We start from the raw sequence: 25,614 nt of genomic DNA on the forward strand, positions 1-25,614 counted from the left end.
TTATTCTCCTTTCATGTGGTGGTAGTAGTGTGTTGTTGACATTTCTTTGCTTGAACAAGTCTATACGGATTGCATTTTTAGTAAAGTCTTTTGAATATCAAGTCAATACAAAATTGCATCGACATTACATTTTTTTTTTGTTGCTCTTAATTTTTGGGGTGAGCGAATGAGAAAGGAAAATGTATTGAAGAAAAACAAAATGAATTTCCATTAAAAGTGTTCATAGTGGTGCGAGTTAAATTCAATCAATGAATATACTGTAGATAAAATTGTGAATAAAATAAGCAGCGGCAGCCCATTCAATAAGGCAAGTTGACGAATTTTCCAAATTCAGACAAATATGCCGTTTTTGATGGTGGTGCGCAAGTGTTGGTGCTGTTGATGTCAAGCTGTGCAGATTACAAGCCGTCGAATATTTTCCACCCGAAGCAACAACAACAACCACAATAATAATAATGAGACGAATAACGAGAGCACACAATGGTTAATGGTATGGTTGATAGTAATGGCGACCGTAGTACCAATACCAAAACGATATATCGCACAGAGTGTTGTAGTACATATTTTACTTCTTACTTCTATTTCATAGTGTTTTAATAATAAATGGACAATGCATTCATTCTTTGGGCAAAACAACGAATTTGTTTATCGAATGGTTGACAATGCAGATTCTCAATGGTATTTAAAATAAAAGAACAAAGAGAAGAAAAAAAAACATTGCGAATACGTTAATGACAATAACAAATCCAAGATATACGTATAAGAAAAACATAAGTCAACATAACATACATAAAGTTAACAGTACACTTTCGCGAAAGTCGAAACTGATTATTGCGAATATTAAAAATATAAAATAATAATAGTATTTTTTAAGTTAGCTACGCTTATTCAATTCATAAACAATCAAAATATGAGATTCAATCGAAATCGTATTTAAAAAACAAATCTACAACGCAATCGAAATTTCCTAAGAAATAGCTAGTGTTTAAATAGCGCACAACAAATACCATTTTCACACTATTTGTTACAAAGGAGATTCTTAAAATCACTCGTAAATATCTATTCTTTGTATTTGCATAGTCATTTACAAATTAAAAATAAAAACCAAATCTATTTATTTAAATGTAAAATTCGCCGAAATAAGCATACACAAAGAAAAATATTCGTTATTTTAAGACGAAAATAAGTCGTGATTCATCATAAATAAGTCTTGATAACATCACATTGATATGGCACTGTCAAACACAGCTTTAATGCGGCCACAAAGTGTGCTGCAACAACTTTTAGATGAAATCAATTTCCAACGAGCCAAGGAAATGAGGCAGATGCTAAAAGATGGTAACATTTTCGATTTGAATAAAAAAATGTTTTATCGCATCGAGAAATTGTTGAATTCATAGTATTTATTTGTATGTTTCCTGTTTGCGATTAGATGGTGGATTTGTAATGCTGCAGGGAACAACGTACTGGACCGATTTATTTGTTCGTCATTTTTTATTCCAAGTTGAAACTCAAGAGACCATCGATTCCGATGATTTATTATTTTTTGTGCGAAAAAAACATGTAAAAGGTTCATCAAGGCATATGCCAAAATTCGAAACGGATGTCGATGTATATCGAAAAGATTCAAGAAAATTACCGATTGGCGATCCAGACGTTGATTGGGAGGAAACGGTTTATTTGAATTTGATTATTCATCAATTTAACTATACACTGACTCTGGCCATATGCACCCGGACGTCACCAAAAGAACTACAAGTTCTTCGTCGTCATTCACAGCGAGGTAATTTTACATCAACATTTTTTATATTCGCAATTTGGATCACGGTATTTTTTATTTTTGGTTACAGTTTATGCATCTCCGAGCCGCCGAAAAATGGACACAAAAGGTGATGGCGAAGAAATGACGTATCCGCATGTGTGTTTTATGGTCGACAATTTTGATGAGGTAGATGAATAAGTTGTCTTTTAATGCGAAGATTTGAAATTTTCGTTCTCTCTCTCTCTCAATGTTTGTAGGTGTTTTGTGACATTTTGGTACGTGATGGTGAAATGGTGTGTGTAGAATTAGTTGCAAATGATCGCGATGGAGCTGTACAAGGTGTTATATTCTTGGGTTCGATTCGATATGATGCGCTAAAAAAAGTCTACGATGCAAGAGTAAGATAATATGAATTGCAAAACAATTTAAAAGTAACCACAGAACGTCGGCTAATCATTGGTGTGATAAAATTATTTTTAGCAATCAAGCATTAGTTCGAAATTGGCACAACGAATGACATTTGGTTTATTTAGCGGTGCTGGCCCGCAAACCCGATGCGAATTTGTACGAATGAAGGGACCACAAGGTAAAGGACATGCAGAAATGGCAGTGACAAAACCAAAAGGATCTGGCGTGGAAACACCAACCAGTGAACCAGGGTAAATGATTTTTTCCTCCGAAACTTTAACCGAAATAAAAAAAATACGTTCGAGTTATGAATGTTTGAGATCGAATGGTAATTCAAATAGAATTCAAAATTTTGGGAAAAAAGCGTTTGCATTACAATAGAAGGTGATTTCTGAAGATGTGAAACGCCTTGATGATGCGATGGGCGCTTGTTTCACCCGATTTGCAGAAGTCACGTTCGCATGAATGCACACCATTTCTCATGATTTCGTTTTTATTTCGATGGTATTTGGATTGACCATTTCATTGTTTTTCTCATACACCCATATGCGATCGGACGATGATGGGCATTATCTCTATTTTTCACTTGAAATGTATAAATAGATTTTGTATGACTGACATGTATGATGAATGGGACGAAGATCCGGATGATTTTCTAAATTATCGTCATCAGCGACGTCTTAGCGATCCAAGTGCAAATTTAAACAATTACAGTCGATACGGCTGGAAAACCAAACCGACACCAGCTAATGATCAATCATCGAAGGCAATGTCACAAAATGAAGGCTTGGATAGTTTGGCCAATGAGGTGTCGGAAATTGAAGCTGGCGATTTGAAAGATGGTAAGTTCGATGGAATGATCAAATGAAAACCGTACACTCTTACTTTCATTTTCATGTATATACATCTGGGTGGGTATTTCTCATTCTCATCACATTCATAATAATCATTTTGAAATTGCGAAACAGTTAGACAACGCTTGTATTTGTACATCTTATAGCATTTTTGTTTTCAGCATTTCCTTGGTTTTAGAACATTTTACTTTTCTTCGTTTGCAAATGATTTGAGAAGTTAAAATGCACGTTTATTGAATGCTATCCAATAAAAATTCGTGACATTTAGACAGAAAAATATAAATTAATTAAACTACGACGTTATTCATTGGTAGTGCTCGATATGTAGTACAAGCTATAATAGCGAGACTCGATCAATCAATTGAAGAATTTAAACGACCATTCCGTACCAAATCGTTCATATTTTCTTAAAAGAAATCTTTAAATCGAATGCTAGGACGTTTCCTAAAAGGTTTTTTTTTTCGAATGAATATTTTCCCGAAATTTTGGAAATTCCATTTTGAAAAAATTCCAAATGTTCGAAGAAAACATTCGCTTTGGAAAAAATATGTTTGGGAAATGTCCCGACAATCGACCTAAATCAGCTTAAACTCTGTCTAAGCTAATACTACTACGTTCAACAACTAATCCAGACAAAGTTTTGACGTATTTCCAGTTGTAGAAGAGCTGGTGGTATTCGGCTGGTTTTTATTGCTTTTTTTCATTATCTAGCACTTTACGTCAATAAATTCTAGGAATATGCCATCGCAAATTTTACAGTTCGATTATACTCCTGGCTACCGTTGTAATGGTTTATCAAACACCATATTTTGTTATTCTTTAAAAAAACTTAATTAAGATTTAAAGAAACAAAACATTTCGATTTTTTCGTAAACCAAAATCAATTTTAAGAATATTGCTTGGGAATGTTCGAGTAATTTCACAGCTCGATTCTGTAATTCAATAATGGTATATGAGAGATCATCTTTCGTTATCGTTCGTTAAAAAAACATGTAGAAGTTTTTGGAGACGAGCTGTCTTTTTCTCGAATTTTCCACATTTTTGCCATGAATGAATCCATCAAAATGAAAACAAAATATGATGTGTTTGTTACACCATTAGAAAGGTATATAGAATTCGCGATGGAAAATAATCGAATTAAAAGCGAAATATTTGCTCTTTGACAGAATTTTTAAGTGAATAAATAAATGCATTAATAAATTCTAATTGAACGTGGCAATAAAAAAAATCCATTTTTTCATGGGAATGTTGTAATAAAAAAAATACAAGTGCCTACGACGAGAATCGAACTCGCAATCTTTGGCTGTCTCTTTCTTTAGGAGGCCAACGCGTTGCCTTTACGCTACGCAGGCTCTAGACAAGTCTGTGCTATTTGGTAATATAACGTCAACGTGCTTTTTTTCATTACAATAGTATCTGTCTCGCTCCAACTACATAGAAATTTTCGTAAATCGGACGCACACACACAAACGCAATGTAGTCATAAACACAACCCAAAATAGCAACGACGTATCACATTTATTTTGTATCACAACCACAGCTATCGATAAGCTATCGAATCTCTGGTGTATTTAATTTTAAGTGATCGCTATAAATGTATGGCATTCGGAAATCTAAGCATGTCACTTTTTTTCAGAGAAAATTCTATCTTAATTAATTGTTTGTGTGAGGAAAATTAAGAAAAACATTTACGATTGTATGCATGCTGGAATAGAATCGATCCATTTTAGAGACATTGGTGTTTGTGTACAATACAGAAATGTTTTGTTTTTTCGTCAAATATGTTATTTTCCTAGAAATATTATTTATTTCTTGATATTTTTTTTCTTAATGAGATTCACGAGAAGGCCACATTTTTTTCACTTTTAACGTAGCAATATCAAATACGTGGTATATCAAAGACACAAACCCAAGTGGAGCTTTGCGATTCGATCATGGCAGCGAATAGACAAAGACAAAAAAAATGTACGATGTGTTCATACTCCATTCGATTTGTTTCGTCGTTTCTTCAATACTGTATTTCATTTCCATTTCATAAAATCACAGTTAATTCACGTCGACTTCGTTTAGATTTGCAAATATATCAATACGATTGTTTTGTTCATTCTATCATTTGTAGTACCATCATTTGGTTTGGTTTGTATTTGTTTTATTTTTCAGTATTTTTTGAACTCTGAATATTTTTTGGACGAAATAAAATTGTGATTGAAAAACGAAAGATTCGGAAAAAAAAGTTTCGTCAATTTCTTGGAACCAACCAAACGTTAAAAATGTAATATACGATGCAAACAGAAGGGGAAGCAGATCCAACATTATTTTGTTTTGAATATTATTTTCATTCTTTGATTTAATTTTTTCTTTTTTCATTTATTTTTTATATTGATTGCGTCTTCTTCATTTTTTTTTTACTTAGATTTTTTTTATTTTCATTTGTTGTTTTGTTCGTCTTGTAGTTTGAGAATTTAGATGCAATTTAATAAATTAGATATTGTTGTAACTTTTTCGTCCACATAAAATAGAGGATGTTTAAAACAAAAAAAAGTACACACAAACTTTTTTGATTTATTCGAATATTATTTATTGATTTGTATTTTTCTGTTTCTTGTCTGTTTTTTTTATTTTATTTAAATGTTTGCATAGATGATCGGTCTGCTTCCCCAAATAAAACCGCCATCACCCCCGCCGCCGTCAATTCGAATCGTAGTGCATCGGTGGATCGGACAGCGAAGACAATAACACCAGACATTGAAACACCGACGTGTTGCAATTGTTTTGGTCCATTGAAGCGAAATCAATGGGATGATGCAATATCGAATCAAATGTCAGAAGTGTATTGTCGGGCATGTGAAGATGAAGATGATGATGGTGACGCCGAAATTGTGCACATACCAAAAAATCGTTACGATTCACCTGCCATACTCACAAACATTACCAGAAAAACCATCAAACGGAATAATATTTCGATGCAACGAAAATTTCAGTTGGGCGTCGACAGCGAACTCGAAATACCCACGGTTCTAGAACTGAATAAAAAAATACAAGATGATGATATCGAATGCATGAAAAATATTGGCGATGATTTTGAGCTGGGCGATGATGTGGTTGTAACCAGTGACGAAATAATCGATGGGAGTTCAAGTCCACCGAAATGTGCACAAAAACAAATTGACACAAAAGAAATGATCCGGGTCCGTGGCAAAGAAGAGTTACCATTCACATCTGATGTGCAAACAGAAATTATAAATTCAAATCAGCGACACAGCAACGGTGATAAAAAAAATTCAAGTGATAATAATGTGTGCAATAATGATGACCATAAAATCAATACACCAATTTATAATAAATACTCTGCGAAACAAATATCAAGCAAAATAAATTGCACTCACAATCATCCATTAATTCCAAATGTAATGATTAACAATCGAAGCGCAAAAACGGTGGAAAAAACTCAAATTCAAGGCCAACGTAATCTTTTTGATAATAACAATCGACCGCCGACAGTCCAATCGTTTGATAAAACACCATTTCACAAGCAAATAAACCGAATTTATGCTACGTTACCAAAAATGAAAAAGCAAAAAAGTCTTCAAGACACAGTTTTCAATGCAAATCACCCACCGTTTTCGATTCCAACTAGAACAACTCCAGATGGCACAACCATTTACTACATTTGTGATTTAGCGAAAAATATTACGAAAGGTTCTCATCCAATAAATTATCGACTTATTGATTCTTAATATTAATTTCTCAAAAAAAAAAAAAGAAAAAAAAATCGCACAATCTAGTTAATCATTAGCATGCAATTGTCAATGAAAACTGAAGTTTTTTTTTTCTTTTTCTTTTTGAATTCAAGAACTGGATGATGGTGCCTGCAATCCATTGTGGACTAGCAAAGGATTTACGCAAACATTTCATTTTTGGAAAGAGCATCGCAGACAGCAATCAGTGCCGTTGAATGCATTTTTAACATATATAACGGTAACAATATACATTTAGTTTCACGAATCACAACCAAAATGAATAATTTTTTTTTAATTTGTAATAATTCTGCAGTTACCGTGGTGGAGCATCGCAAAAGGTAGCAGTTGAATCGTATTTTCTCACGAAAATGATGTTTATTCTATTTATATTTATTTTATTGAATATTTCAGATATACTGGATCATAAAGAGACGCCGATATTAACATTTTAATTTATGCGTTTAATCTATCAATTAAGGAAAGGATTGATTCTTCCTTCGAGTCATAATTTATGGTTGTGGAACTTATGGATTCCGATATTTATTTATTTGAATTTTTCGTATCCAATACAAACTTTCGGACTACTTAATTATAATTAAATAGGCCATGTCGATTTGTGATCAATAATACCATTTTTTTTTTTAATTTTAAATCATAAACCACAAGATTTCATTTTTCAAATAAACTTCATTATTTGTGAAAAAAAAAGAGAACATATTCCGACTTTTTCTTATGCATTTTGCAGCTAAATTATATAATAATCCGAAAAACAGGTTAAGAGTGTAAGTAAATATATTCCATTGAACAATGATTATATTCCACTACTTGCAGACATTTTTTTTCTAGCAGTTATGAAAAAATGACCTAATACGCCTGTATACTGATTTTTTTAAATTAAACGCTTGAATTACATCAGTAAGTCGTTTGTTTATCAATTTTGATTACTTTGTTTATTTTCAGTGCACTAAAGGTAAATACTGTCCTTTAAATTTGGCTAAAAATAGTGAAACTGGTGAATTGACTGGTCTGGTAGTCAGTGATTATTTCTGAATATGATTGCTATTGATGAATATTATACGTGAACTTAACCGTAGACGTTTATTCAGTGGACTTACAGCTTTTTGAAAATTTTTAACTTATTTTTTGGGAAATAAAGCATTTGTGTGCATATAAAACCATTTTTATTAGCCATCAATTGTCAGATTTTATAAGAAGAAAACTTACCTGCACACCAATCATTCATTCATGATATAATGATGATTGTATTTATCTTTTTCACTGAATTTGTGACTAATTATATATGTGTATGTACTTGAAACTATTATTACCTATTATATGATTGTATAGTCGTTTCCAAAAAGATCTGTGTTGTCAAACTAATACAATGCATTTCGGAACGCATTTCCATTCAAAAGTACACAAGGCTCCTTAGTTAAACGTGTCAATTTGGTTTGAATTTTGTTGAGGGTATGTTGTTTGTTCAAAATTTTGACAGTTCGCTGTAACAGATCTTATTGAAAACGACTATACTAATGTTTCGATAAATGTTTAACAAGTTCTAATTTGGATTATTATAGTAAATTTTATTTAATGGTTTTGTTCAAAAATAAAATCGTTGTAAGTTCTCCTGACGATATATTCGTTTATCATTAACGTTAGCTAATTTAAACATTTTCAATTTACAAAATTGGCCATATAATGTTTTATTTGTTTGGTAGGAAAATTTAAAATCAATATGTGATATTTAGTTGGTATTTCAGCTGACACGTTAATTGCAATCCTCTTATATTTGATGATATAATTTCTCTCAAGTAATTTCCAATCGATAAATCATACAAATAAGACAAAAACAAGATCGAATTTTAGTTAATCCGTCGATTGCAAAAGCCAAAAAGTACGAGTAAAAGAAACTCATTGTGTCATCGCATTTTCAACGTGTGATAATGGCAAAAAAATATTTGTATACATCGTCAACAGAGGATGCTTCAACTTTTACCAACAGACAATGATGTACAATTTTCTGCAAAAAAAGTGTGTCAAATCAATTTTTTTCCCCAAAACACACTTAATTTATAATCATTTAATAAATTGAACATATCAATTTACCCTATATATTTAAGATACATTATAAGTGGATCCATTCAAGTTTTAATGGTAAATTTCGTTTTCTTTTAACAAGTAGATCTATAAGTTCAACGAGAAAAAAAAATTGACATCAATTTAAACAAGAAAAAGTCAAATGGTTTAGCATCTTAAATGCTTTGTTGTTTGATAAACGATCATTTCTTTTGTCAATTTTGTGAATGTATGTGTCGTTGTCGTTTTCATTTTCAAATCTCTGTGCCACAGACCAATAACAATAATAATTGGTATTAATTGAACTTGAATTGAAAGTTGAACAGAAGATGAAAAAAAATGTAACACATAGCCAATCGTCAGGCCATCGTTGAAAGAAACGATAACGCCGAGTATGAGACACATCAGTGTGATACAGAATGAAGAGAGAAGAGAGAAAAAAAACATGATAATGGTGAAGGAAGGTATAAAGTGAAAAAAAATTAAGAAAAAAAAGAAAGCAAAACATAGAAAGAACAGACACAATGATGCGCGCATACATTAAAGTGAGAGATAAAGTCAAAAAGTAAAGTAGAAACTCGATGCTGTATCGAGAGAGAGAGAAAAAAAGGTAAGCAGACCAAAGTCATGTAAATGTGTGAGAGACATACACATAATAGTATATAGTACATAGTGCGAGAGCATTGATAAATTACTGAATACAGGTAAAAACATGTATATATAGATAAATAATAAAAAAAACCACACGAAGCGACAAAAAAGGTATAAGACAGAGATAGAGTAGGAAAAAGATGTGAACAACACACAACTGGATTGCAGTAGATCGGATGGCATGGCTATAGTTTTTGTTGGTTGCTTGTGGTTTCAGTTATTCGAATCTCGTTGAATGGTGAGCGTGCTAATACACCTATGTGCTTGCCCGTGTTTGCTCACAATATTTAACAGAAGAAACATTCAAAATACGACGAAAAAAAGAGGTAAACAACGAAAAAGTTTACAAGATCGATCGTTTGCCCATTTGATCTTTTTTTATTTCATTATAAAAATCTTAACAATCACTAAAGTGAGAAGAAGAGAACAAGAAAAAACACAGTAATATTTAAAACAAAAAAAATTGTTCCGAAAAGTTCAAGTCAAACGAATGCATTTTCATGCATTACATTAAAATTACAAAACATGACGTTATTATATACAAGTCGTTATATGTGCATATAAAAGATATACACTTAAAGAGTGGACTTTTTGTTTTCAACGTACAAAATACGTTACGCCGAAATTACAACGTTGATCGCAGAAATAAATAAATGAAAAGAAGTAACTGTTAAATTGAAAATCGAATGAAAATTAAGAATCAATCGAAAAGGGATACACAAATTTAACGAGAGAGAAGAGAGAGAGAGAGAAAAAAACGGGAAAAAGTCTTGAGATAATAATAATTACCATTCACGACATATATTTTTCTTTACATTGATTCTCGGTGTAGTGTGTTTTTGGCAACACGGCGCGCGCGATCGATTCGCTGTCGTTATATACCGAATGTGTAAGATCAACACGTTCTTATGTACATGTTTGATTTGTTTTCCAGTTTGGAGTTTATCGGTCGCCGCTCACACGCCTCATTCTCGCTCTTTGATTGTATTCGTGAATGTATTTTGTGTGTTTCTTTTTTACATGTATATATGCAGAATTTCATCGAATTGTAACAATATGCTAAAGTGTGCCTTGTATTAATCATCATACAGTTTGTATTTATAATTTGAACTGCATTGAACTAGCAGGCGCGCAGTGGCATTCATTTTCGCATCGTTGATTTATAACAATAAATTTACTAAACAGAGGGAACAAACCAAATTAGCAACGAAACAGAGATAAAACCTAATATGAAAGATACAAAACACAGAGAGCAACAAAACAAAACAAAACAAAATAAAACTGTGTGTGTGTGTGTATATTTAAATTGTGAATACGCGCGATGATGTATAAATTGTTCAAGAGCATTTGTGACCAAAACAAATAAATTCTATTCATTTGCGAGATGCATAATAAATGAATTTCAAATCAAATCGTTATTGTTTAACCAACGATTCAGTGGTGTGATCAGTGCACTTTTATATTATACATGCGACCAACTTGAACTCTTTTTTTCTTTCTTTCTGGGAACACGCAGGCCGTTTAAGTATGCTACATGATGAGACGTCGGTGTTCACCAACGCATATATATGAAAGAAGACGTGCGGTTTAAAGAGCGAGACAAAACAAATATTACAATACTCATTGATATGTTATGTTAAATACCAATCGAGTGAGAAATAGATGAAAAAAAAAAAGTAAATGACGACAAACACTTTCGTTCGTGATCAAAAGTTATTATCGTTTTACACATGCACATATAATTCAGTTATACATACAATTCAAAAGAGTTGAACAACAATCACTTTACAAATAAGAAGAGAAAAAAAACACGGCGCACAAATGATTAATATACAAACATTGTTTTTTATGCAATAGAATTTTATGATTTGTTTTTCGGAACGATTGCAAATTTGTAAATATATATCACTCGTGCGAATGCTTGCTTTATAGACGAAAAAAAACAAACAAACAAGCAAGACATCAACAACCAGAGAAATAAACAATAGTGCGATTTTTTGTGAGTGTTATTCATTTCATTCTGAACTAGTTTTATAAAACACAAAATCACCGAATGAAATCATAACGTTTTGTTTGCATTTGGTGTGTGCGCGAAGCGAAAAAGAAGAAGAAGAATAAGAAAAATAAAACAAGAACAAAACAAAAATAGGTGTGCAACGACAAAGAAAAACGTCTCCTTTGCATGCCGAGTTAAGAAACTAATCAGTAAGTGAAATACAGTATAATTTAAAGTGCCGTGAACAAAACAATTATACATCAAAAGAAAACAGAAACGAAAAACAGAAACAAAACACAAAATTATAACGAAATAAATTATTTTCAAAAGACATTTATAATCAATTTAACAGTTGTTATTTGTTGGTTTTGTGTATGTGTGGTCAGTGGCCGAAATTCAACCAAACACACACGCCTTACGCGCTATTTGTTGTTTTTTAATCCCATTTTATTTTAACGAAAGAACCGCACACACAGAAGACGAACAATGAATCGAAATACGATCATGAAATGTGTTCCGCCAATGAATACGATCGGCGATGGTCAATCGGCGCTAAAACATTCTGTGGCACACTTACCACTTCAACAACCATCGTTGATCTCAACAAATAGCAGTTGCCACAGCGGAAGCAGCACAAATACAACAGACAGTGCCAATTCACATTCAAACAGTAGCTGCGGAAGTGGATCGAGTCCATTAGAAAATTTGCCAAAGAAATTTGTTGAAAGCATGCGCACTCTATTCGATATTATGGATGATAAACGTACTGGTTTTGTTAAACTATCGGACATTGAAGCGCGATGGCAAGATGGTTCGAAAGGTTTACCGCATGGTGTATTGGATTGTTTGAGGGCGCTTACACCACTCTCTGGAATGCTATCGTTTGAACGATTTTGTGCCGGTCTGAAAATATGCTTGTTACGCAATCAAGCCAATAATAATGATTTTAAAATGAGCCGAAGATCATCAACCGATAGTAATGGCAACAATAATGTACCATTGAACAATGGAAATAATATAAACGATATTGAGAATGCAAAAACTGTCGTCAATGTTGATAAAACTGCGCATATGTAAGTATTTCATTGGAAAACTTAGTTTTTTTTGTTGTTGATCAGAACCTATGTAAATATTAGAATCGTGACTATACAACTTTTTTTTCATTCGATTTTGAAACGATTCAGGTGTTTCGTTTTCTCTGTAAATGATATTTGTTTGTTCATGTAATTTTTATTTGACACAGATTTAAAAGACAATCTTTGCCGGTGCAACGTACGTTGAGCTTACCAAAATTGAGTCCAAGTAGTGATGGTGATTCGTCATCCGATACACCTGTTATACAAAATACTGTTTATGCACCACCTAAACCGCCCCGCACCGCCTTAATACTGGCAAATGGATCATCGTCCAATTTAGGCAACGTTAATGTTGATGCAAAAGAGCGCTGGGATAAAGCTGAAATTCGTAATGCACTACAGAATTGGCAAATGAATGTACTGATGAATGAATGGGAGGCTAAAGCGAGAGGGTAATATATATTTATACTTTTTCATTACATGCTAATTAATTTTCTATTATTTTTTCGTTTTTTGATTTACACCCGCCCAGGGCTAAAGACAAGCGACGAGGAATGGCATTACCAAGCACAAGCACAAGCTACATAAATCGTGGCACAGCTGACGGATCACCAAACAATACATTGACACATCAACAACCATTTCATCACCAGCAAATAAAACAACAACAACAACAACAGCAGCAGCAGCAACAGCAACAGCAACATCAACAAACACCATCAGTACAACAGCATTCAGTCACGCTATCAAATCATAAACCATTGCAAGCGATCTATCCAACGAATCGTTCACCCACACTTTTGGAATTTCAGAAAAGCAATCGACGCCGTGAAGTACGTCGTCATACACTTCAAAACGGCATCGATTATAATATGTTGAAGAGAATCAGACACTATGAAGAAGAAAAAGATTTATTACTCGACGGTTTGCATGCCGTTGAAAAAGCGCAAGAATGGTATTTCAGGCAGATTGCATTGGTTCAAGAAAAAATGAAATGCTTGGGCCGCGGCGATGGACATTTGGTAAGTTACTATTTTTTCAGTTTAAAAATAAACAAAATTTACGATGGCGATGAAAACATACATAGAGAGAGGAGGAGAGGAAATGAAATAACTGTATTAAAACTGTTTATTTTTATTTGAAATTATTCTTAGGAGCAATGGTCTGAAGCGAATGAAGAACGGCTGGATCTACAACGAGCACGAATAATGGAAGTAAATCGATATTTGGCATCACTTGAAGATGATTCAAAAGGTGGATTGATGCATATGAATTTAGCGGTACGAAATCATTATTACAATGGCACAAATAGCTATCCACAATTTCATGATGTCCAAATCAATCAGTTGAAATTACAAAATCGCCAACTTACCGACGAAGTAAGCCAGAAAAGCGAACGAATCACCGATTTGGAAATGGAACGAAAATCGTTATACCAACAATATCAGAAGCTACAACAGCAATTGGTACGGAAACAGGGACACATTTTGTGTGGAAATGAAGAAGTCATATTTTGATGAAATTCTTTGAAAAAACAGAAATTGTTCTGTGGGTAGAGAGGATCACTTTTATGTAGATTTTGGCACAAAATGAAATGATGAACAAGATCAAAATATTATCGCATAGATATCGTAAGAGTAGCATTTTGCCAATATTTCTGCTTGAGTGAGTTGATCAATTTGTCATTTTGTTGCATCTTTATTCTATTTTGACCCAAAAATTCTTATTGGTGCCTCATCAGCTCTTTTCGTGTTGTCAAAATTTGCGAATTTATTTTAATCTCTCGTATTTTGAGACTGTACACAAAATGTACGCATTTTTCCTTTCATTCAATAAAAATTAGGGTACTTTCAATGAACAATATTTTATTTTTATATTTCGTACAAATGATAATAGATTTTTGATTTTTTGAATGATTTTCTAAATGGTTTTTCCGTTGTCAACAAATTCGTCTTAAATATCTGACTTGATCGAATTTTGCGGCTTTACAGCACCGTTAGTTTTTTTCGGACGCATCGTTACTAAACCAGTTCCATTGAGTTCATTTCGTCTAGCTCGTAATGCCATTGCGCGAGTGGTTACACCGATCCGATTTTCCTCATTGATTCTATCCGAACGTCTGGCCACTTTTGCTGATTTCGAGATGATTTTTCCCACAATTCTCTCTATTAATGAAGAAATACCAAATGACAGCAATAAATAATCATGGAAAAAATAGATGATAGACAGAATTTTCGACTTTAAAAACAAGTGAGAAACTTACGGGTGATAAGTTTTGATGATTGTCCTTGTCTATTTGATGTGATCAGGGAAATATTTGTTTCGTTGAGTAGGTTTGATGATTGTTCATGTCCATTTGATGTGATTGTTGAAATATTAGTCTCGTTGAATACCAAGGTTTGGTGGAAGTCTTCGTGTTGCTTTTCGAAGTCAAGAAAAACTTTGATACGATCATTTTCAGTCACATTTATATGGCATTTTGGGCAATTTGGACAACTATTCAGAAATGAAATATGAAAATTTTGATTATTTCAAATACATTATCAACAGGGAAAAAAATTCAATTTGATCTTCTGTGATCGCAACAAAAAATCAATGCACCGCTCAATATTGTGATAAAAAACATAAAATCTCACTTACTTTATATTCAAGCATTGCTTGTGAAACATGTGACCGCATGCTTTTAGTACAACGACATCGTCTTTTGGTTTGAAACAGTCAACACAAATTGAACAAATGACATACATTTTTGGGTTCATTTTCTTCCATATAATTACAATTTGGCACAGCCAATTCAATAATACAAATATATAAACTAAATTAAAAATAATTAAAATTCTGATAGTAAACTAGTTACACTGCATCGACGCTACACCAATTCGACTGAGTCATTAATACAATTGGATTCGAATGAGATAGAAAATAAAAAGTATATCACCGGTGAACATTTCACAAGATGAAATACGTAACAGACGTATGCGATCTATTGATTTTGTGGAGATGCAACAGTTGGCATGAATGTTGAACATCAAAATCGTTAACACTTGTCACGCGCTTATTTTTGAATTTATGCTTTGACACTGTGGCACTTTAAACAGTCATGCAGTCATACTAAAAAATATGCGTTTGTGATTGCAGGCTATGACACATCGTGTTGTGATTTAAAATAAATGGTAAAAAGCGACACATTTAAACCAATTTTGAGACCTTCTAATTCAGTACTAATACCATAGAAATGTGTAGGTGACGAAAATCAAGAAATTGTCGCACAGCTATCACACTCACTGCGGCATTTGAGAGTTTTGGATTTTAATTCGCTTCGAAATGTCATTTTACGGTTTACATGTAACAAAAACCAAATGAATTCGTGTTTTCAAAAATGTTGAACATTCCGTTCAAGCAATTAGCTGATGAATCCCATTCGATGACTCAAATTTGTGTTGATAGTTTGACTCTTTATAATAATGTATCTTGAACTCACTCACCTCTAATGCAAAAGCGAAGACATTTCTGAAAACTTACATTTAAAAATATATATTGTAAAAAGAATAATTCAAAAAGTTTGTATGAATAATGATGATAACTCGATTATAAAAATGAATGATTTGCGATAAGAATAGAGTTTTAATGACATGCATATTTTCCAAGAAAAAGTCATTTCATTTTGGTTTTTTATTTTAAACAATTTTTTTTCGGTTGACAAATAATTCAGATTATCTACAGTTTATATTGAACATTTATAATAAGTTAGTCATTAAAATCACCAGTTTTGTTGCTTCAATTTTCTTGTATTGTTGTAGAAATAAATAATTTAAGTAAACAGAGTAACCTTTTAAAGAAAAAGACACATACATGTACACTATCTACATGAATAACATTAAACTTCTCATGATAAGAAAAAAAAAAAAGTTAGAATAAAAAGTTTCGACAACAGTTACTAACGTTATTAAACTCTCTTTTTTTTAAATGATTTAACCAAAATTTTGTGATTGTCAAAGGTACATTAAATTGTACACTAGAGTGTATTTATATAAAATTCACCTGAGTTATTTCGCATCACACATCTCTATTGTAACAGCAAATATGAATAATAATAAAAAAAAAATATTTTGTTGAAAATATACGTGCGGTGTTTTTGTGTAAACATTAAAGATTTTTGGTTGATTTCTCATAAATTTTGTGCCAATCATTGATACCATCATATGGCAATGGACTGTGCACAAACGGTGACAACCATGCCAAATACCAACGCGAACCGAAAACCATGCGCGTATTCTCCAACGGACCTAAATCGAATTGACGAAGTGCATCGTGCGTTACACATCCACGCAACATATTACGTAAATGGTAAAATAGTAGAAAACCCGTAAATACGGCGCCGATTACATTTAACAAATACATCATTAGATGATACTGAAGTGTGTTCGCATCATATATAAGCATTGCCAACGGGAAAATCACTTTGAATATGGTGGGTGATGTCCACAATTCATTGCCATGTACAAGAATTACGAAAATCGTGTTAAACACAGATGAATAGGCGGTTCCAAGGCATAAATAGAACACCATACTGATGAAGTAACGTTGATTATTGTGACCGATACAACATCCTGAAAATAAAAATATTTCAAAAATTACTCAAAAATTAAGTGTCCGCATGCCATGTGCACTTCTTACCTGTGAACATACAGTGATGGTCTCGTTTTAGGATGCACACACGACATGTGCTGCAGTGCCAACTTCGTGGCGGCGTCACTGATTCACAAACCGAACAAAATTTCCATAGTGTTGAATTCGCTTTGGCCGCCGGACGAACGATCCGCTCACCAATGATACTCGTATTGCACAACATTATAGCCATCATATTGCTGACAATATTGAAGAGAATTAAGGTTCCAAATACAAAATTAAATCCATAGAATAATGAATTGGTGGCTATTAGCGTTGGTAACACAATCCACAATTCAAACCAGTAGGTCAATGGGATGGCGAATAGGAGAAATAATGTTGTTGCTCCATCAGCAAGTGTTTTTGGAAACGGTTGCGTCCGTATTTTCATTTTGAATTTTGACGAATACACTATACACTTCACAACGTTTCTTCAACGAACTTTTCTCTGGCGAGCATTTTACAATAGTCACGTAAAAATGGTGAAATCTATTTTGAAAAAAATTAAACCCAGAATATAGGGAACAAAGCGAAATACATTGTGACAAAAACAGCTCATGCAAAAACAAAATCATTGATATGAAGTTCAACGGAAGTGAGAAGTGAAATTAAACTCATTACCTGGTTTTATCACCGAGAATAGATTTCTACAATAGAATTTTATAATTGCTCTTCAATTTCATGCTATTGATTTCATTAAAAATTTATGGAATTTCACCCAAAAATAGAGTTCTCGGCGTTTTGGTTTTGTTGACATCAATTTATCGGCAAAACCGTATTGAATTTGACACTTCTCTAATGCTGAACATTAAATTCGCTCATTTACTCACACTCTTACACATTCAGAACGCAATTCATTGTTGCATTTTGAATTTTTTCTTGACTGGCAGATAAAGAATTTGCTCAATAAAAATGCGATTTTTTTCGTTCATTTCCTTTTTTTCATATTTATATAAAATGTTATATGTTACGGTTTAAGATGCTTTTTTCTAATAGGGATACAAACTATTACTCACCACTGAGTAATCGTATAAATTATCGCAGTACACTAGATGTTGTGTATTGGAAATTCACCATCACATGTACGTTTTGTAGTTTATCAGCTGTCCAGTGGTCAATCGAGTAAACACATATACTATAAATGTCATTGTTCATTAGCGTATGTATATTTTTGCTTTGTTCGTTTAATTCATGTTAAGAATATTTGTTGTTTTTCACGTACTTTAATGTGATTTCGTTGTTGTTATTTTTAAATTAAATAAGGTCTCAGACGATGTTATTCGAAACAATTGATTAGTCGTGCTTACTGCAGCAGTGAGCTATACAAAGTGTTACAGTCTTCAATATTCCAATAAATCTTATTACATAAAGTACATCGCAATTAGAGAACAGCAACACACAAAGGAAATTAAAAAATATTTCCAACCCATTTAAATTCGTTCGAAATCCGAAATTGTAAAGATGCAAAATTATAAGTATCTGGTTTTTACATTCTTTTGCATTAGTGCAATAAATTGTGATACTAAAGTTGGAGCACCTACTTATGTAAAAGCGGAAGACGCAGAAATACATTCCTATGTTAAATCAAAGCTGACTGAGTCATTGAAGCAACTAAAAGGTCAAGAAGATGGTACCGATCTTTGTTTAATAGAAATTTCATCGCTGAAAGAGCAAGTGGTCGCTGGAAAGAAGTATATTTTTAACGCTGAACTGCAACATTGTGCTGATAAAACCCCGAAAAATTGTAAAGTAACGATATGGGAACAACTATGGTTACAAACTCATGACACCAAAATGGATTGTGATGATACAACCAAATATCGAGTTAAAAGCGAGGGCAAGCGTTCAAAGCGAGCTTTAAAAACAAAAGAAACGACCAAAAAACCAACTCTCATCGGTGGTCCTACAGAAGTTGATAAAGAAACACTTGATGAATTAAAACAGAATATCACTGAATGTTTTGTGCAATCACAATCCGATAACAGTAAACCACTCGAATTGAAAGAAGTATATAACGCCACGCAAAAAATTGTTAGTGGTATTTTGTACACCGTTAGATCGTCGATCGATTCAGGTAATGGACCACAAAGATGCAATATTGAGGTGTGGGTCAAACCATGGATTGATTTTCGAGAAGTCTCTGTAAATTGTGAAAATGGGGAAAAATTTCAAATTAAAAGTACCTCTCGTCCAAAACGATTGGCACAATTCCGTCCACTTATCGACGAAAACGAATCAACCATCGATGAATTAGACGGTGATTCAGATGAATCGCATTTCAGCCGTTTCAAGCGCAGCTTTGGCCGTGTATATCGAAATGCTGATGAAGAGGCTAAGCGCTTCCGTATTTTCCAAAATAATCTCTATTTAATTCGTCAATTGAATAAATTTGAACAGGGTTCGGCTGTTTATGGTGTTACTGATTTTGCCGATTTAACACAAGATGAATATTTTCACCGCACTGGTTTACTGAAACGAAACCAAGAAGATAATAATGAAATTCAAAATCCATTGGCCGAAATTCCAGATATTAAATTACCAAAAAGCCATGATTGGCGTGATAAAAATGCCGTCACTCCGGTGAAAAATCAAGGAAATTGCGGTTCGTGTTGGGCATTCAGGTTGGTATAAATAAATTGCAATTGCAATAATATTAATTTGAAAAAACAAAAATCTTCAAAATCGTTGTCTGTTCTCTGTTTTTTTTTAGTGTCACAGGCAACATTGAAGGGTTAAATGCAATTAAAACGGGTGAATTAAAATCGTTCTCTGAACAAGAATTGGTTGATTGTGATGATTTGGATGCTGGATGTAACGGTGGTTTACCTGATAATGCAGTTAAGTTCATCGAAAAAGAAGGTGGCCTTGAATTTGAAACAGATTATCCATACACTGCACACCGATCAAAGGCATGCAATTTCAATGAGTCATTGAGTCGCGTTCGAGTCTCTGGTGAGAATAAACTCTTTTTGTTTTTTTTTTTTTGTTGTTTTCTGTAATTGCATGCTTTATTCAATTTCGTTTCGTAGGTGTCGTTGATTTTACTAAGGGCGATGAAGATGGTATGGCAAAATGGCTAATATCAAATGGTCCAATTTCGATCGGCATAAACGCAAATGCAATGCAATTTTATCGTGGAGGCATCAGTCATCCATGGAAGGTAATATTATATTATATTGCTAATTAATTTTCGATTCATTAAAATAGATTGTATTTTTTTTTATCCATTTAGGCATTATGCAGTCCATCATCACTTGATCATGGAGTTTTAATAGTCGGTTTTGGTGTTGCCGAATATCCAGCTTTTAAGAAAACAATGCCATATTGGATAATTAAAAATTCATGGGGACCCAAGTGGGGCGAACAAGGTGATTATGAAACGATTTTCTTTTTGTGTAATTTAATATTTGTGGTTTTAATGTCTAGTTGCATTTGATCGAAAAAAATCAATCAAATATATAAAATCACAGAATTAATCAATTGTATTTACAATTTCATCTAACACAGGGTACTATCGCGTTCATCGTGGTGATAACACTTGCGGCGTTAGTTCAATGGCAAGTTCGGCTGTCTTAGCAAAGTCCAGCTATTGATAATCGTATATAAAATGTGGCGCAATAATAAGCAAGAGACATGAGCATTTTACTGATACGAATATTATAGCCTTATACACACACCCACAGTAACAGCATCATCAGTTTTGATAGCAACCAGTTGTAATTTTTTGTACAAAATTATTTTTTTTGTATATTGATAATTGATTTATATTTTTTTGTATGAATTTCAACCTAATTTACATTTATTGGAGCAACAAGTTGATTCATGTACGTAAGGAGATAAAATAAATAAATCACTTAATGTCCCAAAATAAAAAAAATCTGCCATCATAATATTTTTCGTCATCAATTTTATTTTGATATCATTTACGAATTTGAATATATTATCCGATTATATACTTAATAAAAAGCAACTATCGGGTGGGGATTTCTTATGTATGCCAAAATTTTTGCTATGTGTGAAGGTTACATCTTGTATATCTTGTATATCTTGTTTTATTTTTTTTTATCTTAAAAAATGAAGACCTTAGTTGTTAGAAATTGATTTTTTGGCAATCATTAGTTCGGTATCGGTCTCAATGAATAGAAGTGTTGCATGATTCTATATTTCGTGCGAAAAAACAAATCTATACCGTGAGAAGTCATAATGTTGATCCAAAGGTCCGCATCATTTTTAGCATCAGTATTTGTGATAATATTGTATGTGACCACAATAAATGGGATACCACAGCTCGGTAGTGAAAGTCCTGTTGTTGATCAGGGCACAATTGAACACTTAAAAAAGAATATTAGTGATTATTTGGTGGAACTTGAACATGGTGGAAGTCCTCAAATGCAATTGAAACAAATCTATAGCGCCTCAAAACAAACCGTCACGGGAACACTTTACACGGTTGAGGCTCTGTTAGCCACCCCTGATGGCAATAAAAAATGTAATATTCGGGTATTAGAAAAACCATGGCTCGATTTTTGTAAGGTATCATTGACATGCGAAAACGGTGGTTATTATGAAGTTACATTTAATCCAAAACAAGACAACATACAAAATCAACCCATCGCAAACTATTTCCCCACTTCCGCATTCCAAAAGCCAGGTATGAACACGAACATTTAAGCCCGTCAAACAGTTTTTATTCAATTAGATCTCGAAAATTGAATCATTAGCAACAATTCAATCAGATCCCAAATCCAACCTTGATATTTATCGTTTTTATACAAATCAAAAAGAGCACAGTTTTGATTATCGTTTTATTTGTTTTCATTGCGAGTCAATTAAAAATAATAAATTGAATTTGAAGGCATCTGATAATATATATATATATTTTTTTGTTCCTTTGTTTTAATTAGTTGAGGTGCAAAAACCGCAGAGCGCTCCATTTAAACCTCAACAAACATTTGTTTTTAAAGCTCCACTTACAACACCAGCACCGCAAAAATTCGATTTTAAACCTCAAACATTTTCGCAATTCCCAGTGAATAATTTTGTAAAAACTCAAAGTCAATCCCATGTCGCAGCAACATCTACCTTTAACGCACCACCTACAACACGGGCCCCACAAAAATTCGAATTTAAACCTCAAGTATCATCGCAATTCACATCAAATAATTTTATTAAACCGCAAAATTTGGTGTCAGTCCCACAAAAATTCGAATTTAAGCCACAAGTTCCATCGCAATTCGCAGCTAATAATTTTGTTAAACTCCAAAGTCAATCCCATGTTACAGCAGTACCCGCTTTTAAAGCACCATCTACAACACGAGCCCCAGTAAAATTAGAATTTAAACCTCAAGTTCCATCACAATTCACAGCAAATAACTATGTGAAACCACAAAATTTGGCCCCCGCTCCACAAAAATTCGAATTCAAACCTCAAGTACCATCGCAATTCACAGCAAATAACTATGTGAAACCTCAAAGTCAGTTCAATGTTGGTGTAACATCTGCTTTTAAAGCACCAACTACAACACAGCCACCAGCCAAATTCGAATTTAAACCGCAAGTTCCATCGCAATTCGCAGCAAATAATTATGTGAAGCCACAAAATTTTGTGTCAGCCCCACAAAAATTCGAATTTAAACCTCAAGTTCCATCGCAATTTACGGCAAATAATTTTGCAAAACCTCAAAGTCAGTCACCTGCATTTAAAGCCCCACCTACAACACGGGCCCCACCAAAATTCGAATTTAAACCTCAAGTAACATCACAATTCCCAACAAATAACAACGTTAAACCGCAACATTTTACACCAGCTCCACAAAAACTCGATTTTAAGCCCCAAACACAGACAAATCAACAGACACCGTTTGAGTTTAAGCCTCGGCCCGTCCAAAATGTGCCAGCTGTTCTCCCCTTTGTTGATATTCTTCCTCCAGCACCACAACATCAGTTTGAACCAAATCAATTTAAACCAGAAATCCCACCAAAAGCAAATGATATACCACAAGCAGTGCCACACACCCCCGCACCCGCATCCAAACCAGTATCATCAGTATCATTGCCAGCAGAACTAAATGTGTTGCCTCTTAATCAATTGCCAAAAGGTGAAGCATTGAACACATATTTGTATGGATTGTTCCAAGATTTTATGAAAGTCTACGATCGTGAATATATAAATGAACCTCACGAAATGCAACATAGATTCGATATCTTTAAGGATAATTTCAAGCAAATGGTCGAATATATTAAAGTTGATCAAGCGGCCGAATATTCCATTACACAGTTTTCTGATTTATCTCAATCGGAATTTGAGAGAAATTTGGGTTTCGACACGGGCCTTTTCAATGTAACAGTAAGTAAAGAAATCTCCGGCCATGGACAATCATCCGGCGATGGACAATCATTTGGCGAAGGACAATCATTCGGTGAAGGACAATCATCCGGCGAAGGACAATCATCCGGAAAGGATGATGAAATTCCAGAGAAATATGATCAACGTGATGATAATCTTGTAACACGTGTAAAGCACCAAGGCGACTGCGGTGCTTGTTGGGCTTTCATTACGTAATTAAATAATTAATATAAATTCAATATCTCTATATATGAATATAATTAATCAAAATTTCGAATAACAGGTCAGCCGTCATTGAAGGATTGTGTGCAAAACGCACAAAAAAATTGCAAGAATTCTCCGAACAAAGTTTGATCGATTGTGATGACAGTAATTTTGGTTGCAAAGGTGGTGTACCACCAAAAGCATACAAACACATCTTCAGTCGTGGTGGATTAGAATTGGAATCGGTGTATCCATATGTATATGGAAAATCTACATGCCATTTTGATCGGAAAACGGTAAAAGTCAAGGTATCCGGTGAGTATTTATTTAAGAATTTATAAGCAATAAAATAACCAATAAAATAAGCGACAGAGTTAATCATTTGAATTTCATCATCTAGGTGGCAAAAATTTCAAGAAAGGCGATGAAGAAGATATGGCAAAATGGGTGTATAAAAATGGCCCCATTGCGATTGGTATCAATTCAGCTCCGCTCAAATATTACAAACGTGGCATTTTAAATCCATCACCGTCATTATGTTCAACAAAAAAAATCGACCATGGACTAACCCTCATAGTGAGTAAATAAACTTTGTACTTTTTTTTAACTCGACTTAAATGTTTCACGTTTTTATTTTCCTAGGGATACGGCGTTGAAGTCAACAAAGCCACCGGCGAGAAAACAAAGTACTGGATAGCAAAGAATAGCTGGGGTACCACTTTTGGAGAAGATGGTATGAATACAACAATTTTCTCAATCAATTTTTGTCGAAATAATAATATTTTGTTCGAAACTAAATTGTTCACAATCCATTTACATGTTTCTTTTGTGTTCAGGATATGTGCGCATCATTCGTGGTAAAAACGCATGCGGACTTGCATTGTGGGCGACATCAGGTATATGCGCTTTTAGATATTTCAAAGAAATAACCACTAACATTTATTAATTGTGTTTTGCCTTCTTTTTTTCAGCCAAACTAGCAAATGTAGAAAATAACTGTTTGCTGCAAGGTGCTTGAAAACACTCCATACATAGATGTTACTCATAGGCGACAAGTTTTAGATAAAAACAAAACATAACAACATTTACTCATTATAGAAACTTGTAGTTGTCTTGCTTTGCCAATGCCAAAAAGTGAGATTAATCTTTATTGCATTAAAAGATGTTCGAAGAAAAATTATAGATCGTCAAAATAAAAACATATTTTTTACATAGTATTCATGTTTCTTTGTGGTTTTTTCGATCACTCTCGAGGCCTTAACATAAATGTATTCCAGAAACTACTGGTATTATAATCTCTTGCGCGTGCGAATATTTTGTTGTTTTTTTTTTTACTTTCAATAAGGTTTAATATATGTATAAATTTGATGTGAAAAACCGATGACGACTCGATTTTAACCATATAGGTATTATTTTACTAAAAGTTATTTCTATTTGGATGGTTCGTTTCTGTGTATTTTTGCAATCATTAGCATACGAAAATAGTAAAATCGCTTAATGTATGCTTGATGAACCAACAACAATAAACAGAAATTAAAAGATGTCTGTGGCAAATGTACGTTTTCACCATATTTCAATCTTTATATATAGATATGGGAATCTCGTTCTCTCTCCGCCAATAAATATAGCAGAAGCGATAGCTTACATCTTTTCAAGTGATTTTTTCGGTATTACTCTTGAAATAAAAGGCAAAAGCAAAATCACTGTGAACCACACGAAACTAAGTTACCAACTGAAAAAATTTACGATCGACTAATAACACCTCAAAATACAATGATGTAATGTCATATCACACATTTGAGTAATAAATATTAAAGCGGATACATAAAAATC

General features: G+C 33.3%; 5 protein-coding genes and 1 non-coding gene across 9 annotated transcripts; 3 read left to right on the forward strand and 3 right to left on the reverse strand.

The window, feature by feature from the left end:
- The first annotated feature begins 71 nt into the window (after positions 1 to 71).
- Positions 72 to 7,422, forward strand: LOC116345799 (uncharacterized protein KIAA0930 homolog). 4 transcript variants are annotated; one of them, XM_031775485.1, is made up of 11 exons: positions 72 to 1,051; positions 1,145 to 1,338; positions 1,433 to 1,783; positions 1,851 to 1,948; positions 2,020 to 2,160; positions 2,243 to 2,421; positions 2,774 to 3,012; positions 5,665 to 6,723; positions 6,878 to 7,002; positions 7,078 to 7,102; positions 7,176 to 7,422. In XM_031775485.1, the coding sequence occupies exons 2-11, from the start codon at positions 1,230 to 1,232 to the stop codon at positions 7,214 to 7,216; spliced, it is 2,367 nt and encodes a 788-aa protein (XP_031631345.1). In that variant the 5' UTR covers positions 72 to 1,051; positions 1,145 to 1,229; the 3' UTR covers positions 7,217 to 7,422. The 4 variants fall into 4 exon arrangements, with proteins under 4 accessions (XP_031631345.1, XP_031631346.1, XP_031631344.1 ...); XM_031775486.1 differs by having other exon boundaries at positions 72 to 490; positions 590 to 1,338; XM_031775484.1 differs by having other exon boundaries at positions 72 to 1,338.
- On the reverse strand, positions 4,294 to 4,376 carry Trnar-ccu. Its single transcript is given in 2 exon segments — positions 4,294 to 4,329; positions 4,341 to 4,376. It is a non-coding gene; the product is annotated as a tRNA-Arg (tRNA).
- A 2,273-nt stretch (positions 7,423 to 9,695) lies between the features above and the next one.
- On the forward strand, positions 9,696 to 16,859 carry LOC116345792 (suppressor APC domain-containing protein 2). The gene is made up of 5 exons (XM_031775475.1): positions 9,696 to 9,817; positions 11,008 to 12,560; positions 12,731 to 13,015; positions 13,096 to 13,585; positions 13,718 to 16,859. Exons 2-5 carry the CDS (start codon positions 11,974 to 11,976, stop codon positions 14,078 to 14,080), a joined length of 1,725 nt encoding a protein of 574 aa, XP_031631335.1. The 5' UTR covers positions 9,696 to 9,817; positions 11,008 to 11,973; the 3' UTR covers positions 14,081 to 16,859.
- Positions 14,404 to 15,480, reverse strand: LOC116345794. Its single transcript, XM_031775477.1, has 3 exons — positions 15,204 to 15,480; positions 14,827 to 15,059; positions 14,404 to 14,728 (listed from the first exon to the last, which is right to left on the reverse strand). Exons 1-3 carry the CDS (start codon positions 15,320 to 15,322, stop codon positions 14,517 to 14,519), a joined length of 564 nt encoding a protein of 187 aa, XP_031631337.1. The 5' UTR covers positions 15,323 to 15,480; the 3' UTR covers positions 14,404 to 14,516.
- LOC116345793 (probable palmitoyltransferase ZDHHC24) lies at positions 16,168 to 18,239 on the reverse strand. Its single transcript, XM_031775476.1, has 3 exons — positions 17,853 to 18,239; positions 17,241 to 17,720; positions 16,168 to 17,173 (listed from the first exon to the last, which is right to left on the reverse strand). The coding sequence occupies exons 2-3, from the start codon at positions 17,620 to 17,622 to the stop codon at positions 16,710 to 16,712; spliced, it is 846 nt and encodes a 281-aa protein (XP_031631336.1). The 5' UTR covers positions 17,623 to 17,720; positions 17,853 to 18,239; the 3' UTR covers positions 16,168 to 16,709.
- A 170-nt stretch (positions 18,240 to 18,409) lies between these two features.
- Positions 18,410 to 24,995, forward strand: LOC116345845. The gene is made up of 12 exons (XM_031775557.1): positions 18,410 to 19,852; positions 19,942 to 20,183; positions 20,261 to 20,391; positions 20,464 to 20,599; positions 20,739 to 20,822; positions 21,430 to 21,882; positions 22,136 to 23,789; positions 23,861 to 24,096; positions 24,182 to 24,357; positions 24,424 to 24,514; positions 24,618 to 24,677; positions 24,753 to 24,995. The coding sequence occupies exons 1-12, from the start codon at positions 18,693 to 18,695 to the stop codon at positions 24,797 to 24,799; spliced, it is 4,470 nt and encodes a 1,489-aa protein (XP_031631417.1). The 5' UTR covers positions 18,410 to 18,692; the 3' UTR covers positions 24,800 to 24,995.
- Positions 24,996 to 25,614: the final 619 nt, after the last annotated feature.

The sequence above is a fragment of the Contarinia nasturtii genome, unplaced genomic scaffold (genome assembly GCF_009176525.2).
Source record: "Contarinia nasturtii isolate CC-2019 unplaced genomic scaffold, AAFC_CNas_1.1 Cnas_scaffold_1371, whole genome shotgun sequence".
NCBI lineage: Eukaryota > Metazoa > Arthropoda > Insecta > Diptera > Cecidomyiidae > Contarinia > Contarinia nasturtii.